At 41.9% G+C, this 19,069-nt stretch overlaps 2 protein-coding genes across 4 annotated transcripts in view; one reads left to right on the forward strand and one right to left on the reverse strand.

Annotated features, from left to right (window-relative positions):
* ZDHHC8 (zinc finger DHHC-type palmitoyltransferase 8) overlaps window positions 1-19,069 on the forward strand; it is a 286,530-nt gene that overhangs the window by 102,049 nt on the left and 165,412 nt on the right. The window lies entirely within an intron of this gene.
* TRMT2A (tRNA methyltransferase 2 homolog A) lies at window positions 2,059-18,510 on the reverse strand. Of its 3 annotated transcripts, none has more exons than XM_053369477.1 (12): window positions 18,402-18,510; window positions 12,742-13,371; window positions 11,729-11,837; window positions 11,197-11,378; window positions 10,438-10,552; window positions 10,003-10,118; window positions 9,113-9,224; window positions 8,539-8,661; window positions 6,991-7,066; window positions 4,476-4,592; window positions 2,901-2,997; window positions 2,059-2,465 (listed from the first exon to the last, which is right to left on the reverse strand). In XM_053369477.1, the coding sequence occupies exons 2-12, from the start codon at window positions 13,368-13,370 to the stop codon at window positions 2,201-2,203; spliced, it is 1,941 nt and encodes a 646-aa protein (XP_053225452.1). In that variant the 5' UTR covers window position 13,371; window positions 18,402-18,510; the 3' UTR covers window positions 2,059-2,200. The 3 variants fall into 3 exon arrangements, with proteins under 3 accessions (XP_053225452.1, XP_053225453.1, XP_053225454.1); XM_053369478.1 differs by having other exon boundaries at window positions 18,390-18,499; XM_053369479.1 differs by lacking the exon at window positions 18,402-18,510 and adding an exon at window positions 13,729-13,849.

The following is a 19,069-nucleotide window of genomic DNA, read 5'->3' on the forward strand; positions in this document are numbered from 1 at the left end:
AGGTGTTTACATCTGTGCATTCCTTGCTTTTAAAAAAAGGCCTACTTCTGACTGCACTTTTTCAACAAATTTCTGCATATATATTTTCCAAAATCAGAATGTTTTGCAGGGTACCTGCAGCATATATATCCATAGATGCCTCATTCTTTTAAGTGTTTGCCACGCTGACCATCTTGCTTTAGTCTTACCTCAGTCTGCCAAGATTTGAATCCTGCAAAAGGTGACCACTGCCCTTAAACATCCAGATGTGTCATTGTGAACCAAAGGCTAGTACAAATTATGCATTTTTCTTAAAAAAAAAAGTATTTGATGTGCTGTAGCCTCTTCGGCAAAATGTTCAGGCAAAGCGCAATAACTGCTGGAACAAACAATGTAACTACTGTTGTCACTGTGAAGTATTGTATTTCTGATGTTTACTATTTTGTTTGAAGTGTAACAGTCTTGCATTTGCACATGAGCATAAGCTGCTATGATAAGAGGGTAAATCATTACATTAATTTCAGCTTCTGCATGAGTACTTATGCAGCGTGATTTGACATCCAAAATTGTTTTGTAACTTGTGTGATTTCTCCCCCCCCCCCCCTAGTTAGTCAACTGTAATGGTTTCAGTCCTAACAATGCCTAAAGCAAAAACTGTTTCAAGCCCTCTTTTTCTCTCAGTAAATCAATATCATTGTGGATGGTCTTCACTAATAGCTGTTCCATCCGCTAGGGATAGCTTTTGCTTTCCATATTACATATTAGTATGTGCTTCTTCACAGATGTGTTTTTTGTTTTGTTTTTTGAAAGATAAAAATTGGTTCTTATTTGAATGTTTGATACTGAGTGAAATTTACTAACATAAGTGTGTGTGGGGGAATACTACCCATTTAAAACCTCCAATTAAGCTTTATTAACTGTTTTACCACTTGGCTTTCCATTTGCTGGAAACAAGTATCTATCTATCTATGCTGTTCTAATGGTTGTCACACTTAACAAAAGTATCCTTTCTAGCCCTAGTCTGTAATTCTTTGGTTCTGGTCAGAAAATGGAAATAGCTGTTGTAGAAATGGTTCCAAATTAAGTCAGCCATTTGGAACAACTTGCAGTGATCAATTACAATATTGTATTTTAAAAGTTAATGTGACCAACTCAATGTTATTGGGTGCTGTATGGATTGTATGTTGAGTGCAGTTTCTCAATGCCGGTGGTCAGTTGGTACAACTATGAAGCCTCTATCGTTGAGCCTGTGTGTTAGGTCTTTTAAGTACTTGTTTCCCCCACAAACATTAGTTTTGAGCAATAAAGTTTGATATTGCATAAGATGCTGTGAGTAACTGGTGTTGCAGGTCATTGTTTCATTAAATATATCTATAAATCATAACTTTCTCGATGGAAGTCATGGAACTGTCAGTATGTAACATTTTAAAGTAGGACAGCCGGCTGACTAAATCTCTTTGTGTTTTAGCCCATTAATATTGAATGTATGAGTAAAAAAAATAACCAATAACTTATTTCATTTATTATATAGTAGCAATTTTAAGCACATACAAACTAGTCCCTGTTGATGTGGACAGAATTCCACATTAAAGCTGAAGTGGCCTAGGCACACAGACATATCATAAGCAATGTAGCATTGCTGAGGCTCCAGAGTTGGGATGCTAGAAATCCCTGTCTCCCTCCTTATTGCAGATAATTCCTCTTCAGACCAGTGTGAACTGGATATTGTGGTACAGTATTTGCTTTTGCATTCACCTAATCTTAAAATAATATTTTGAATATTTATTGAGAAAGCTTGTTACACCATTGGCATATCTGGTTTTGTTAATCATTTACTATCTAAGGTAGCAGTATAGCTTCCCTAGTCATCCCTCACCTTTCTTGTTCCATGATTTAAAAACAAATCAGTTTGGCATAAAAACAAATTAAATTTCATCTCTGTGTGTATATACACACATATACACATTCTGCCTCCTATAAGGTTTTGACAACTCTAGAGCTACACAATGATGATGCAATCCTTTACCTGCTTACCTTGGAGTAAGTCCTATTAAACTTAATGGGACTTCTGAGCACAGGATTGCATTGTACAAGTAGTTTTGATAACTGACCACTATTCTGAAGTCCCAGCAACCAATGTTCCAATTTTCTTAAACAGGACAGCAGCTGTTTTGAATTTTAAGAATGAAAATAGGCACAGCCTAGCCAATTGGCATAAATATCAATTGCTGGAACAGTCAGGGGTTTCCTCTTCTTTAGGCAGGTTTGCATTGCCTTCTTCTGTAGAACCTGCTGTTTCCAATTTCAATTCTGGAATTTCAGTTGAGTTCTGGACTGCTTCAGAAGGCTTGTCACTTGAATGCTGAACTCTTTCGAAGAAGAACAGCAGCTCGCAATGCATAGTGTGAGGGAAGAGGTCCACGGCTATTGCTTTGACAGGACGAAAAGGGCTTCCTTTGACACGATTCGAAGGAGCTCGACAAAGGCTACCAAAGAGACCAGTATTAGTCTTACACATTTCTTTATAATTGATTGGGCCAGGAATGGGGTACCAGGCCTGGAGGCCAAATATCTTATCACTCCAGGCCACATTCCTCGCCAGCCCTCCTGGAATGCATAGGTTCAGAAACCTATGAAGCCACATCCACTGTTAGACCCACATCCACTAAGCTCACCCCTCCAAGGTGCCCCAAAGATGATGTGGCTGAAAAGGGCAAAGCCCGTTTGCTCCGTTCAAAGTCCTTTAAATGCCAGGGCTGACTTTCCCACCTCACTTAAATTAGACATTTAACTAACCTCCTAATCCCATGGGTTATTAATCTGTTTGAAACATTGAAAATCAATGCTGATTGGGGGGGGGAGAGAAGGGATCAACACTTTTTAAAAATTACTCCATCCCACCAGCACCATTGTAAACTCACTCCAGAAAGTTGTTCATGGCAGCTCGAGGATTGCAGGCTACATAAATAAGCTTCTTTATGTGTTCTGCTTTTCGGATTGCAACAATTACTTTGGAATCTGCAATGGTAACATTTTGACAAAAACTGAAATTAGATTATTTACTGTGATAGCACCGCCTGACATGAAGTAGCTCCACTCTGTTACAATTAGGGCTGGGCAATATCTGGCTTTCTACATCACAATGTATCGCCAATTAAACATTGCAATATTTTGATGTCATGATATCTGAAATAAGGCTGGAGCTATGTCATGATAATGTCCTGCCAACTGCTACTAAATATGGGTCTATCTATAAAACTGATAGATTTTTACTTACCTTTAACATTTTATTACAACATGTTATAGTATTACTTTATCAATAGCACATTTTCTCTAAAATTAAAGCTGTAGAAGTAATTAGTAGCATTCCCTAAAAATTTAATTACATTACTAAACAAGAAAAAAACAAATTCAGTGTCACACTTTTAGATGTTCAAATATAATTCACTATTGAGTTTTAGTTGAAAGTATACATCGCACAACACCAAATTGATAATTTTCTTTTCTACACCAGGTTAAATTAGAAAGAATGGAATCGATAAATTTTAACTGAACAAAATATAAACAAAATGTGTATTTTCATTGCCAGGAAAAATTGCATTTCTTTTATAAACCAAGCCAAATCAGAAAGAATGGATAAAAGTTTACAGAACAAAAATTATTAAATGAAATTTAATCATCTGCAAGGAAAAATGGTGTTTTGGCGTTCTCTGGCTATAGAAATGTCTTTTGTATTTGCAGAACTCTGGGCAACCCCCCCATTTTCTTTGAGTCCCCTAAAATAGGGGGCGTCTTATACAAGGGATTGTGTTATACATGGAAAAGTACGGTATTTCTTGTTTCTGCAGGAGGCAGGAAAGAGCTGTCTGAGGTGGAGTTAGCAAGGGCTGCACACACAGAAAGAAGCATCGGCTTCCTGGTTTTTTATTGTGATTTTTTTTAATACCACACACACAATATGCAATAAATTGCAAAGTCATTTTTTAAAAAACTTATCATGATTTGATCTAAAACCCAATATCAGACAATATATCCATTACAGCACAGCCCAAGTTACAATGCAAATCATATTTCTCCACCCTGAACCCATCTATCATAACAAAGAATGGGGAATGGACCCAAGTGGTCCATATTATTAAACTGTGGCGAATAGTTGACATCTGAAAAGTATGAAGTCTACACTGAAATTAGAAGAGGTTATGTGCCCCTCTGTTAGCCAGCAAAAAATAGGTTTATTTTTAACTAACAATATTCTTTGAAGTAATCAACCAGTCTTTCCTGCCTGAAAGGAGCTAATGCTGTATTTCTGTCCCAAGGAATTCCACAGCTGATCTGCAGAACCAGAAACACTTTCCCTTTGTTTTATTCTCAGTGCTGATCTCACTGCCCACCAGCACATCTCCCCATTTACTTTTGTCACTACTGCTCACTATGTTACACACCTCCATCTCTATTCAAACTATTCCACTAAAAGAAGGTCACAAAACAAAACTCACGCAGCCCTGCTCGAGGAGGATCTACAATTGTAATAGAATTCTGCAGTTCCAGGAAGTTAACGAGGTAAGGAACAAGATCTTCAGCCTTTCCACAGTGGAATTCAACATTATTCAGCTCTGGAGAGGGAAAACAAATCCAAAACAGTGTAACACATTTGCTTATTTACACATGCCCCATCAATATTTCCTTTAATAACTGATGCTTGCAATTGTCTGTTTTTCCATGTCCATGCTGGTTGAAAAAGTATTAATACAGTTCCTCTGAAGTAAATGTTTACCTCATCCACAATTAAGTGCAAAACAAGTCTCTTAAAATACCGGTTTTCATTCGCTCAATTAAAAAAAAATTTTTTTTAAGAAGTCTTAAAGTAACCTACTTCAGGATCAATATGCAGTTTCATGATAAAAGCTGTAAGGTAGGCAACTTGTTCAGGCACAGAGACCTCCATCAGAAACATGGCTAAAGCCATGATTGCAGGTGGTTGATTTAAACTACATGAATTGCTGCATGAACTATAGGGGCACTATCTACCGTTCCAAAATGGGATACACAGAAAGTCCAAAGTAACTGGGTTAGGAAAGCTCTGCCCATTCCCCTAGAGAAGTGTTGCTGGTCAGAATAAACTACAGTGCTGGCTAGATGGGTCAGTGGTCAGACTATAGATTTATTTAGTAACCGAAAAATCTTAATATATTTTACAGTAAAAGTTTTAGGTCGTAACTCACATCCTTCTGCTTTATTAACTGCTACCTATAGCCTGCATAGGTAAAGGTAAAGGGACCCCTGACCATTAGGTCCAGTCGTGACCAACTCTGGGGTTGTGGCGCTCATCTCACTTTATTGGCAGAGGGAGCCGGCGTTTGTCCGCAGACAGCTTCTGGGTCATGTGGCCAGCATGACTAAGCCGCTTCTGATGAACCAGAGCAGCGCACGGAAACGCCGTTTACCTTCCCGCCCATGCTGAAGCGGTACCTATTTATCTACTTGCACTCTGACGTGCTTTCGAACTGCTAGTTTGGCAGTAGCAGGGACCGAACAACGGGAGCTCACCCCATTGCGGGGATTCAAACCGCTGACCTTCTGATCGGCAAGTCCTAGGCTCTGTGGTTTAACCCACAGCGCCACCTGCGTCCCATAGCCTGCATACTCTCACTAAATAACTGCAAGCAGCTTGGGTACAGTAACCAGACAGTCCCTGCAAAAAATTAGTGATTTTAATACCTTCGGAACACAGGGCCACTCTGTGTTAAGGTATTATTGTCACTCAGAAACAGGGCCGTCTTTAGCATATGCGCCGCCGGGGTGCAAAGATCCGCCCAGCGCCCCCAAATTTAGTTTAGCCCCCAAATTAACTTTTATTATGCCTTATGTCACTATTGCCATTTGATAAAATAGTGCTCATGCATGCATGGCTCCAAAAGGGAGGGTTTTTTGTGTTCTTTGTCTAAAACCAGCTTTTCTGAAGAAGACATAACACATTGCAAAGACACCATGCATACGCTTACAATCGTAAGGGAGGTGTCTGAAAGATGAGATGGGCGGGCATTGTGTGCATGCATGGGAGAGCCATCTCGGGCAGCCTTTCATTGTGGGAGCAACCTTATTTCTAGAGGAGCTGGGAGGGCCCCTGAGAGAGCGCATATACGAGTTCTTCCAGAGCCTGGGCACGCTCCCATCGCTAGATAGGCCATTCTCTTTCTGTCTGTCCCTCTTTCCTGTCACTCCCCCTCCTCCCAGCTTTGGTGAGCGAGACTTTCCAGAGAACTCTCCCTGCAGCAACATTAGCAGGCAGGTGGCACGAGATCAGTCATGTCAAAGGTGCCACTGACTCCGCTTCCGCATAGCAGCTTGATACAGTACGCTTAGGTGGCTTCAGTGGCGGGCGCCCCCCCCCCAAATTCAACGGCCAGGTGCCCCGCACCCCTGGGTAAAGATGGCCCTGCTCAGAAACCAGACCATTTCTGCTGGTGTGTACCTGCTTGCTTTTGTGAACAAAGGTTTCAGAAAGCGATTTCTTGGGTCTCTACATAAGGGGAAGACTAACAGATAATGATGGAGGTCTTCCATCTGAGGTTGGCTACAAATATAAGTCTGTCTGTGTATGTTGTAGTGCCCATCCAAGACTGTAGTGGGCATCACTTGAAACACAGCTCAATAATGCTTTTTTAAAGGAAGCTGGTCAGATTTCTTAAGGAGAAATGCTCTGCTCTCAAGAGGGCATACCAAGAGAAAACCTGGTGCTCCTAATTAGTTGCAGGTCCTTTCTGAATTTTAACCAGAAGAACCAATCCCTTAGTTGACATTTATTCAAGGTCAACACAGCAGTTCTGGCAAACAATAATTGTCTAAAACATCTTGACAAGCTGCTTTCCAGTAGTCAAGGAAAAAAGAAAATTGGGACAGAAGAGACTAGAAAAAAGAAAATTGGGACAGAAGAGACTAGAAAGTGAATTGCTTAATAATGAGAGCTGTCTTTAAAGTCTGAGATCCCATATTATGCTTTCTTTTACCAACCATTAAGCTGAGCATTCACTTTGGCATCTTCAATAGCTTCTTGACAAAGTTCAATTCCAATAACTTTCTTCACTTTCTGTAGAACAAAAGCAATAATGTACAGTTTTACATTTTTAGTTGAGTACCAAGCAAAATAAATATGGATATTGCAACTTGAGGAGCTATCTTTCTTGTTAGGCTGCTTTAACCTTTTTGTGCGTTCCCACTCCACAGAGTTGAACTAGACTTGAAAACAGGTTTACAGAGGGGCTGTTTGCAGTCAAACTAAACCTCACAAAACAAAAAAATAGTTACAAAAATAAGCAGAGCTAGTGCTTTTGGGGACCTAAGAGAGTGTCTCAGTTTTAAACCCAAGATGCTGACAAAAAGATTAGATTTGCCAGGAAGCCAGGAAAAGGAGCTAGAGCAAAGGATTGGTTGTTCTGCCTTTACCCTGGCCCCAGCAATACAAAGAAAACTGCACCCCAAAATCTATCAAACCACATCATAAATGAGCCTAGGGGCCAAAAGGGAAAAATACACTTGGGTGACCTTGTCAGGACCACAACACAGTTAAAACCTTTCCCCTCATATTAGTAAAGGTAAAGGTACCCCTGCCCGTACAGGCCAGTCTTGCCAGACTCTAGGGTTGTGCGCCCATCTCACTCAAGAGGCCGGGGGCCAGCGCTGTCCGGAGACACTTCCGGGTCACGTGGCCAGCGTGACAATGCTGCTCTGGCAAGCCAGAGCCACACACGGAAACGCCGTTTACCTTCCCGCTAGTAAGCGGTCCCTATTTATCTACTTGCACCCGGGGGTGCTTTCAAACTGCTAGGTTGGCAGGCGCTGGGATCGAGCAACGGGAGCGCACCCCGCCGCGGGGATTCGAACCGCCGACCTTTCGATCGGCAAGCCCTAGGCGCTGAGGCTTTAACCCACAGCGCCACCCGCATCCCCTCCCCTCATATTACAATACCAATAAACGCCCCCCTCCAAGTTTGCAACTGACACCATCAGCAGTTTCCCTCCTGGGACTAATGACACCTTTTGGGGGTGGGGTTAGTGTGCCTTCTTGACCCTGATCCCCTCCACCCACAGCTGCTACGTTTAAAGAAAAAAGATATATTAAGTGCAATTACAGAGTGGTATCCAATTTAAACTTGTGCAAGGATTTATACTTGCACAACAGAACCTCCCGCTCTCTCCACCTGGGCACATACACCCTCCCCAAATCTGCTGCAAAAGGTTCGTGAAAACCCCCAGAACAAATTTAGGAGGCATTTGTTCCTAAATTTGTGCTAATGTAATGAGAGATTTAGCACTACTTTGGATACAAGCCATACATTTAAAGTAACATCTATGCTGGCTCTAAGATAATTCATTTTGCAATAGTAGTCATAATTTCACTACTTATTTTGTTAGTTTTCAGTTTTCCAGAACACAGGGCAGGCAGTTAGCTACCCACACGGCGAGACTACTTGTTGAGTGACCTTTGTCCCTTCAATTAGTACTTTTAAGAGACAAAAGCAATACCAAAGGGCATATGTCCCATGAAAGATGTTATTTCACCTTGGCAAGCGAAATACCAATTGATCCAGTTCCACAGCAAATATCCATCACAGTCGTCTCCTCGTTCACCTGGGTCCATTCCTGGATAACTGAATACAGAACCTCAGCAGCCTGTGTGTTTACCTACAGAATTTCAACATCGGTATAGGGTGTCAGTATTCAGTAGGCGGGTAGCATGTCAAAGGCTAAAATCTACTCTACAGCATTACAGTATATACTGCTCCTTACCCAAGTTTTTATTTTTATTTTTTTTAAGTAAAGTCAGAGCATGATTAGCCATTACACTTGAAACCTCTGACTGTGCTGCTGCCTTAACACGATACTATTTAAAAAGTTTGCAAGTTGATGAAATGTATTTTTTGAAAAATACACCACTACTGATTTCTTGATTCTAGAGTTTTTTACAATGAACTCCAGATTTCACAAATGGCTTTCTGGATATTACAGAAGGACAATGAGGAGGTTCCACCACTCTCTCCCACTGTTTATGGAGTACCTTGCTATAAGCAAAACTCAATCAACAAGAGATCTCAGCTTCTACAAAACACTTAAGCCCAATGCTTTAAATGCTTACTTGGAAAAAAGCATGGGGAGAAATCCGGAACTTTAGCCCAAGAAGATCTTCATATATGTACTTGTCACCAGCAACATGCTCCAAGGTCAAATCTTCACGATTGGGTGATTTTCTTGCGGGAGAAGAGGGAGGGAGCAAGAAACAGTGTTTAAATCATTATCCTTCCTTTGCATCCTAATCTTCTAAAGTGCATTCAGATGCAATAGTATAGATAACCAATTCAAGCAAAAAAGCAGTAAAGATCTAGGGACTTTTTTGAATGCATTCATTCTGTATTTCTTTAGCAGGAACACACAGCTGTGCAAGCTCAAAAAATGCTGGTCTTAATGGGATTTAGATATACATGACTGAACTGACATGCCCTTTCTCTGTGTGATGTCATCATCCAAGAAAGCTACTCAAAGGAATGGCAAACAAAAAACAGTAAGAGAAAAATACAAATAGTTACATTTCAGCATGCAAGGAATATCGACTCCCAGCACTAATGCTCATAAAAACAATCACCAGGAACAACAGCTCCTTACTATGGGTGACTTTAATTTTTACTAACTTATGTTTGACCATATCCATTAATGTTTAATGGATCCTGGGATATTGATTTATTGGCTGCTTACTGTTTTGAATCTTACTATATTTTATGGCAGTTTTTATTGGGTATCATCCAACGCAAGTCATTATCAGCGTAGACCATTTAAATCTATCAAGCTAAGTAACTTAGGTCAATTGATTTAAATGGGTCTACTCTGAGAATTATTCGTATTGGATGTCACCCACTGTTGTCTTCGATTCAAATGCCTTAATGGCCGAGACTGCAGCTCAAGTTCTAAAATTTTGCTACACCATACATTACATTGTCATACTAAGTTTCTTTTTTGAGATGCAACAATCACCTTTGACCTTCCTGCACAAAGTAGAGAGAAGTTATTCCACTGTCCTTTCCAGTGCCTTCTGTGAAGTACTTAGCCATAGAAGTTTGCAGTTCTGCAAGCTCTTTTTCATTTAGTTTCTAGACATTTCAAAAAAGAAAAAGAAAATTAATGCTTAAGGTGCTTAATTTTACAAACTTCAAAGAAAAATGTTGCTGCAGATTACAGGTGTAGTGAAGAACGATTGGATAACAGCATATGTATGCTTGTACTTATTTAAATAGTGCACCCTCCATAACACATATGAGGACACATTTCCCTTTAAAACATTGTGTCACTGTTAGTTTCACAAAATACATTTCCAGAATCAGGAAAAACTGTAACCATTAAGAGTTTCTGAAATGCCTGCTTTACAAGCATGCACTTGTTTCCCCTTATTACATAAATCATATTCAGTACCTGTGGATTAAAATAAGCAATTGCCATGATGTGGCCATTTCTACTAGTGCGAACTGTTAGCTGTTTCCAGTGACCTTTGTAGGTTTCTGGGCTGTAGACACCATAGGATGTAGACCTGTAATTTTGAAATTCTTGGTTACTAAACTTGGATTTAAAAAAGCATAACCACATAATGCTAAAATTATTTCTGCTAAGAAACTGCCACATTAAACTAGGAGACTGATCCTTAACATTATAATTTTTGGATGATGACATGTAAATATCTGCATTGCATCAATTTTCACAGTGATCTGTTCACATCACTTGACCAAAAATGGATTCTATGTACTAACTGCTGCAAATGTACACACACTGGAAGTCCTCCTCTTTCTCTCCTTGGAAAAACTAATGTCTATCAAAAGGCTCCCACTTAGCCTTCTTTGGTACAGTCCCTCAAGGAATTCACACAGGCAATGTTGAGCTTTGTGGTTAAGTTGGGCTTTATTTATCTATATAGTGCCATTAACGTATATGGCAAAGCACAAGAGGGCAGGTCCCTGCCTCAAAGGATGACAGAGTAGACAACAGCAGGAAGAGAAGGCAATGGAGACAGGGGTAAACAAGAGAAGAACAGGCAATTATTTCATTTACATATACTAAAGGCTTAGTTCCAGTATAGCACAGGAACTAGTAGGTTGTGCCAAAGGTTTCACAGAAAAGGTAAATTTCATACAGGCAAGGTGTTTAGGAGTCTGTCATCCAGCCCACCAGAGGACTCACCTTATGTAATCTTGAAAAGCCTTTGCTACCTTTTTGGTTACAGCAGGAATGTGAATGGTGTCAAATGGTTCTACTACAGCACATGTTCCACCCTTGTATTTGCCAAGGCGAAACCCCACGGTTTTATCTTCTTGATTCGGGCCTATGCCGATCAAAAATTCACATTTGTTGCGGTACTCAGTCTAAATGTAAAGTAAGGGAAAATTTAGAATGCCTATCCGACTCCTCTAGAATCTGACATGCTTGCTACTTCCATCCATAAACATTTGTTGCAAATTACAGTATTAAAACAGGTTAGGCTAAATGAGTACTAAAATAATATATATGGTAATAATCTATCCATTCCAGAATTCCAGAATTTTATGCCCAGTACTGCAACATGCTACCAGATTAAAGGTGCCCACCTAAAAATCACACAGCTTAGGTTATGGACTATGGACTGTGCAGTAGTAAGGCTAACCCTGTCCTTCCATGCCTATGATTCATTTCCTCACAGTATCACACTTCATAAGCAGTTCCTGAGATGTATGACCTGTAATGGTGATGCTTTCACTCCTTCCAGGGAGCAACACAGGCCATTGCACTTCTCCTTCTGCATGAAAAGCCATGGTAGAAGAGCTCGGTTGTTGTTCCCTATGTCCCTGTAAAACAATTTGATTGTTCATGGTAATCAGAGCAAAAATAATCAATGAACATTATGCCCTCCCCTGCACAAATACCTATGAATTTGACCATTGGTGTTTATTTATAAAGCACCTAAAATTATTAAGATGCTGCACCAAGATCTAAAAATGGAACAGGCTCAGCCCTTTTGTCTTACAGCAGGCACCCACAGCCTGTGGCCCTCCAGATGTTTTGGCCTACAATTCCCATGATCCCTAGCTAACAGGACCAGGGGTCAGGGATGATGGGAATTGTAGTTCAAAACATCTGGAGGGCTGAAGGATGGGGATGCTTGGTCTTACAATGTACGGCAGCCTGTGATGAGAAGAGCATCTCAGAGCATTTTAGGACGAAATATAAGAACAAAAAAACCCCTCACACATTTCTAAAGTATTTATTGCAAATATGCAAACTGCAGTTTGAGAATAGAAGCCAGAAAATCCACATCTCAGCACAATGAAGCAGAAGAATACCTAGATTTATCAGCTTCATTCCCACTAATGCTGAGGCCAAAACCAGTTTGGTTTCTTGGACTGTGCTTGCACAATCTCAGAAAGCTTTCTGAATACATTGCAAGTGAGACCTGCAACAAAGTGCTGCAGTGTGGAGTGTTCCTGTTCAGGGTACTCCTGCTTCCACTCTCCCAAGCAGGCAGGCAGCCAGCATTCTGTGCCTACTGAACAGGCTCAGTTCTCAGTGCACTGTTCTGGAGATGCACCCTTCATTTCCATTCACACCCTCCCCAATTGCACTTCTGCAAGTCTTGGAGCTGATATGTCCCCTCCTGTACCTGGATGGTGCCACTTTGGCTACACGAGTGTTGGCATTCTAAACAGAAGAAATGGAGATAATCATAATATTTATTACAAACAGAAAAATCACCTTGTCAGTTTCAGCAGCACTTGCTCACATTCTTCCTTCTTCCTTGCCAGCTGCTCCTCATATGGGATATTCCACAAAGGGGTCACCACATCTGCTATCTGCTTACTCAGAGGCTCTTCTTTGCCGTTATTTGAAGCCAAACACTTTGCTGCTGTCTGCTCTTTCATCTCCTCTCCCCCCTCCTCTTCTCTTTTCCTCTTCTTTATGATGGGATCAGCCTTTGGTTTTGCAAGTTTCACAGTTAAGTTCCGGTTCTTCCACTGGGCCCCATGAAGGACCTTCATAGCTCTGTCCCTGCCCTCCTCACTCTTAAAGGTGACAAATGCAAAAGTCTGCCTCGCAAACAGTTTTATCTTGTGAGGGATAAGGCCATATTTGGCAAGGAACTTCTTTACTTCGTTAAAACCAATATATTTGGGGAGGTTTTGAATTTCTACTTTATAGATCTCTGACGTAAACAAGCCATCTTTAATATATCTATATATGCTGGAAGTATCTGAAGTGTTCGCCGTGTTGTTTTCTTCTCCCACATCTTCATTTGTTAGATTTTCAGTTGCACTCTCCGTTTCCACAAGAGGAACTGCAGTTTGTGTGTCAGTAAAGCACGCACCACTGATGTCTTCCATCATTCTGTAGAGAACAGTAACAGAATTAATTATTCTAGGGCAAAATGTGTTAAATGCTTAGCCAAATCATGTTTAGTTAAGCCTCATCTGCAAAAATCAAGCCCACTAGGTTTTCCTCTGTGTTGGAATTGACAAAAGTGAAATTATCAAGTTCTAGATGAATTAAGTTTAGCCACAGCAGTTATTTCTTCTATAAGCTGTCAGTGTGCTTAAGGACAGGTCCCTGCCCTTAAGGATCTTACAATCTAAAATTTGGAGAAGAAAAAAAGGAAGAGGAGAGAAGTGAAGTAGAGGCAGAGGTACATAGGGAAAAACAATATTATTATTTTAGCTGCACATTTAGGTTTGGCTCCATGCTTACCTGCACAGCCAAGAATCAAATTTCAAGAAACTAAAGGGGGATGTACATATGGCAGCTTTAATCCACAGGTAACATGTTAAAGAGGGACGCGGGTGGCGCTGTGGGTTAAACCACAGAGCCTAGCCTTTGAAATCGCCTCCCGACGTGTTTAACAACCTCGAGCCTTTGATGAGGCTCCACTCCAAGGCACGTCCTCCCAGCAGAGCATCAAAACAGCACAGGAAAGGATGAGACAGTATGAGCTACATTTTAAAAGAGTTTATTTCTAAGCTACACAGACAGCTAAGAAATATACATCCTCTCTCTATGGAAGCAGATAGCAACTGAACAAAGGAACAAAGGAAACATGAAACCACTAACGTCACATCCTGTCTTCCTTTCCCGTGAGACTGCAAAATCTCTGGAATGTAAACATAGTCCTGTGACTCCACGCAGCTGCACAGTGAGAAACAGAAACTAATAGTTGGCGGTTCGAATCCCCACGACAGGCGGTGAGCTCCTGTTGCTCAGTTCCAGGTCCTGCCAACCTAGCAGTTTGAAAGCACGTCAAAGTGCAAGTAGATAAATAGGTACCGCTCTGGCGGGAAGGTAAACGGTGTTTCCGTCCACTGCTCTGGTTCACCAGAAGCGGCTTAGTCATGCTGGCCACATGACCCGGAAGCTGTACGCCAGCTCCTTTGGCCAATAAAGTGAGAGTCGTCCGCGAGTGGACCTAATGGCCAGGGGTTCCTTTACCTTTAACATGTTAAAAAGCAGGCCTTGCCATACCCAAGTGTGATCAGATCTCTTGGCTGCCTCGTGGCAAGTTGGACTGATGAAATATAATCAGGTTACATGTTAAAACACAAGAACAGTACTAGCAAAACTAGCACCAACTCTCACTGCGCACTAACAACCCAGCAGTGTATTGGAGGATGGAGGAGTCTGTCTAAGGAAAGGTTTGTTTTACAATAAGTTATAGCACACATAGCAGCACTGAGGTATCTGCCATATTAATAATATGATTAATGTCTCAAAAGCAAGAGGCATCCCATTCCGACAGGCTGCAATCCAATGCACACTCATCTAGAAGTGAACACAGTGGGGCTTACCTATGTGGAGTAGAGATTACAAGAGATGACCAACATGGTGCTGTACTACAATTTCCATTATCACCAACTGTTGGCTACACTGCCTGGGCCTTGATGGGAACTGCGAGTTCAACAACACCTGGAGGGAACCTGATGGGTTAGAGCAGGCGTGGGGGACCACTGGCCTGCTTGCTTGCCTCCTTCCCTCCCTCCACTTGCTGCTTTCCTTTCTGCCTCCTTCCTCCTCTCCCCCCACCCTGCAATTCTTCCACTAGGGCCAACTGGGGAGGAGCCCTGCAGGGCTGTGCAATGGCCCACGCCAGCAACCAGATTCCTCTGTTGAGGCGCCCAGAGAAGCCTGGCCACCCAGAGCAGCGGAGAAGTGGCCCAGGGAGGCCAGGATGGTGGAGAAGAGCGATTTTTGTGCACCCACCCCCACCCCACCCTGGAACCTGTGCCCTTGGCAGGGGGCAACTTAACTAACCTCTAGGTACCCCCCCTGGACAGTGGCCAGAGACCCCTTCCAAGTCTATAGCACTGTTCATTCCATTAAATTTATACGCCGCTTGTTTTCATTAAGTTTATACGCCTCGACAGAGTTTGCAAAAAGATAAAACGGTAAAATTGAGGAAGATTTGCAACCCTATTTTAAAACATTCAAAAGTTTAAATACTAAAAGGCAGACTAAGATTACGTCGGCTTTCTAAGCACCTGGGTAGGCTTGTCTTAAACAAGGGTGGTAAGCACTAATACATCCCAGTAGTGATGTATGGAAGTGAGAGCTGGACCATAAAGAAGGCTGATCGTCGAAGAATTGATACGTTTGAATTATGGTGCTGGAGGAGACTCTTGAGAGTCCCATGGACTGCAAGAAACCTATCCATTCTTAAGGAACTCAGCCCTTATATTCTGACATAAAAAACCAAGAATAAGCCCCAAATACCTGCACCTCCCCACCTCAGAAGGAGGATGGGGAATCCCCAACATAGAAGCATATTACATTGCCAACCAAATACGCCATATAATCCCATATATACTCGAAGATGAGACAAAACAATGGGTACACCTAGAGAGGGACACAATTGAAAATACCTGCACCACAACATACCCACTCCTCCCAAACAAACTAAAGAAAATTCCCACAACACTTAACAGGTACACACATACCATGCTCAAAGCATGGAAAACAGAAATAGGCAAACTATCCCCAACCCCATCCCCACTAATCCCCCTGGCGTACCACCCATTATTCCACCATGCAGCACAAAACCTCCAGATAAAAACCTGGCGAACCAAAGGCTTATATCGCCTAATAGACTTTTATAAAAATAACAAACCTTTGTCAACACAAGAAATACAAGACAAACTAGAAGACACCCAAATGCCCTGGTTAACACAACATCAACTACATGCCCTCTTAAACAACCCAACAGTAAAATCAGCAGCAACTAGGCCCCTGACAACCTTCGAAAACCTCCTCCTAACAACAAAGGGAAACGGTAAAGGTACGGTATCCGCAATATACAAAATACTACTCAAAAATCCCACAAACCCCCTAGACACAATCAAAAGACAATGGGAGAATGACATAGGCTATGAGATTAACCCCACTCAATGGACCAGAATGTGGTCTAAATCCCCCTTTAAATCCATATCAATGAAAAGAAAAGAACTCACTCTGAAACTCACCTACAGGTGGTACCTAACACCAAGAAAACTACCGCTAATATACCCAGGAACCTCACCAAAATGCTGGAGAGGGTGCACCTCCACAGGCACATACCTCCACATGTGGTGGGAGTGCCCCAAAATCCAACTATTCTGGGCAACAGGCACATGAGAAATATGTAAAATAACCAGGCAAGTATTAGACATCACCCCAGAATTGGCCCTACTAAACATCTTCCAAGACAACAATGCCCATTTACACCACAAAGAACTCATAACCCACCTACTTTCAGCAGCCAGAAACACCATAACCAGACACTGGAGACCTGTCAGGAGTAAGCATGGACCAATGGTACCAAATAGTATGGGAAACAGCCCTACTAGAAAAATTAACCAATAAACTGAAACTGACACGGGGACAAACAGAAGAAGATGCCTTTACCCCGGTATGGCTCCCCTTTATCACATACAAAGCCCAACAAGACAATGACACTAATCCACCAACACCATACAAATCAATATGGCTAACCTGATCCAAAACACCCACCCACCCCACTCACACACGAAAATAAAGATCACCACAGCCAATCACAAACAAACAACCACACCCTAGGCCAACCCCAACCTCTCTCACCCCCAAAGGAACACAAGTGAACAGTACAAGCAACGCTGACCCCAAACCCTACATACATTAAGCATAATTGAAACATCGCCACCCGACCCCACCCCCACACATCTTCCCTCCCTCCACCCCTTTTTTCCCCTCCCCCTAATGTCTCAACAAATGAAACGGATTTGTAAAAATGCTACATGGAAAAAATACGAGAGACATTACACTTACTTCTGTAAAACAATAAAATCTTTAATTAAAAAAAAAAAGGTAACTCAGCCCTGAGTTTTCACTGGAAGGACAGATCCTGAAGCTGAGGCTCCAATACTTTGGCCACCTCATGGGAAGAGAAGACTCCCTGGAAAAGACCCTGATGTTGGGAAAGATGGAGGGCACAAGGAGAAGGGGACGACAGAGGACGAGATGGTTGGACGGTGTTCTCGAAGCTACAAACATGAGTCTGACCAAACTGCGGGAGGCAGTGGAAGACAGGGGTGCCTGGCGTGCTCTGGTCCAGGGGGTCACGGAGAGTTGGAAACGACTAAACAATAAGCACTAATAAACGGTTCTCCCTCACCCTTTCCCCTCCTTTCATCCTCTCACAACAACCCTATAAGGTAGTCAAAACAAAAAAAATTTTTTTCCTTCCAGTAGCACCTTAAAGACCAACTAAGTTAGTTCTTGGTATGAGCTTTCGTGTGCATGCACACTTCTTCAGATACACACATATTCTTCAGATACACACATATTCTTCAGATACACACATATTCAGAGTGTATCTGAAGAAGTGTGCATGCACACGAAAGCTCATACCAAGAACTAACTTAGTTGGTCTTTAAGGTGCTACTGGAAGGAAAAAAATTTTTTTGTTTTGACTATGGCAGACCAACACGGCTACCTTTCTGTAACTGGACCTATAAGGTAGGTCAGCCTGAGAGAGTGAGCTGGGGGGGGGTTGTGCTTGAACATTGCAGCTCCCTAGTCCTAGCTCACCATTGACTTTTATGATGATTAAGGAAAATGACCCCATGCTTTTTTTGGGGGGGGGGCTCCGCCAAACCACACCACCACCACCACAGGGGGAGCCACGCGCCGAGGCGATGCAGCAGCGCAGCTCTCCGCGCCGTGCGCGCGCAGCAACGCAGCAGACGACCACCCTTAAAATAAAATATAAACCTCCTCCCCGCCACCCTCCTTGCAACGAGGCCACTTATTCCCCCGGCGCCCCCCCCGCAGAGGTGCGAACCCGCGTAGGCAGCCCCTCGCGCAAGCCAAGCCATTTTGTAAGAGCTTCCGCGCATCCCCCTCCCCACCCCGTTACTCACATCTCTCCGCGGCGAAGGAGGAGGCCTCGTCAGTCAGCGGGACTCGGCCAAGCAGGGAGGGAGGGGGTGGAGGAAAGGGGCGGGGCGACGAAGGGCGCCGGTGACGTCACCGCCGCGCAGGCGCGGGAGACCGTCCGTTTGAAAAAATACTTTGGTTCTCGCGTTTGAGGTTCGGTTCCTCCTTTCTCTGTCATTGACATTATTAATTATTGCTGTACTGTGTTGCATTTTTAAATTATTATTATTATTATTATTATTATTATTATTATTATTATTATTATTATTATATTATTATTATTATTAAAGTATTTTTATTGTTTGGTGTTTTGTTTTTTTCACTTTTTAGGTTCGATTTCCCCTCTCCCTTTCGTCATTATTACCTTAAACAAAAACTTGTTTTATTAATTATCGTCATTACATTAAAAACAAAACTTATTATCTGAAGAAGTGTGCATGCACACGAAAGCTCATACCAATAACAAACTTAGCTGGTCTCTAAGGTGCTGCTGGAAGGATTATTATTATTATTTTTTATTAAACTATGGTTTTTATGTTTTTAGGTTACATTATTTCCTTTCACGCCATCTTCCTCCTTTTGGTTCGATTCCACCTTGTCATTATTATTTATTATTACATTTTTTTAAAAAAAACTTTAAAAAAATTAAAGC

This window comes from Podarcis raffonei, chromosome 16, assembly GCF_027172205.1.
Source record: "Podarcis raffonei isolate rPodRaf1 chromosome 16, rPodRaf1.pri, whole genome shotgun sequence".
Taxonomy (NCBI): domain Eukaryota; kingdom Metazoa; phylum Chordata; class Lepidosauria; order Squamata; family Lacertidae; genus Podarcis; species Podarcis raffonei.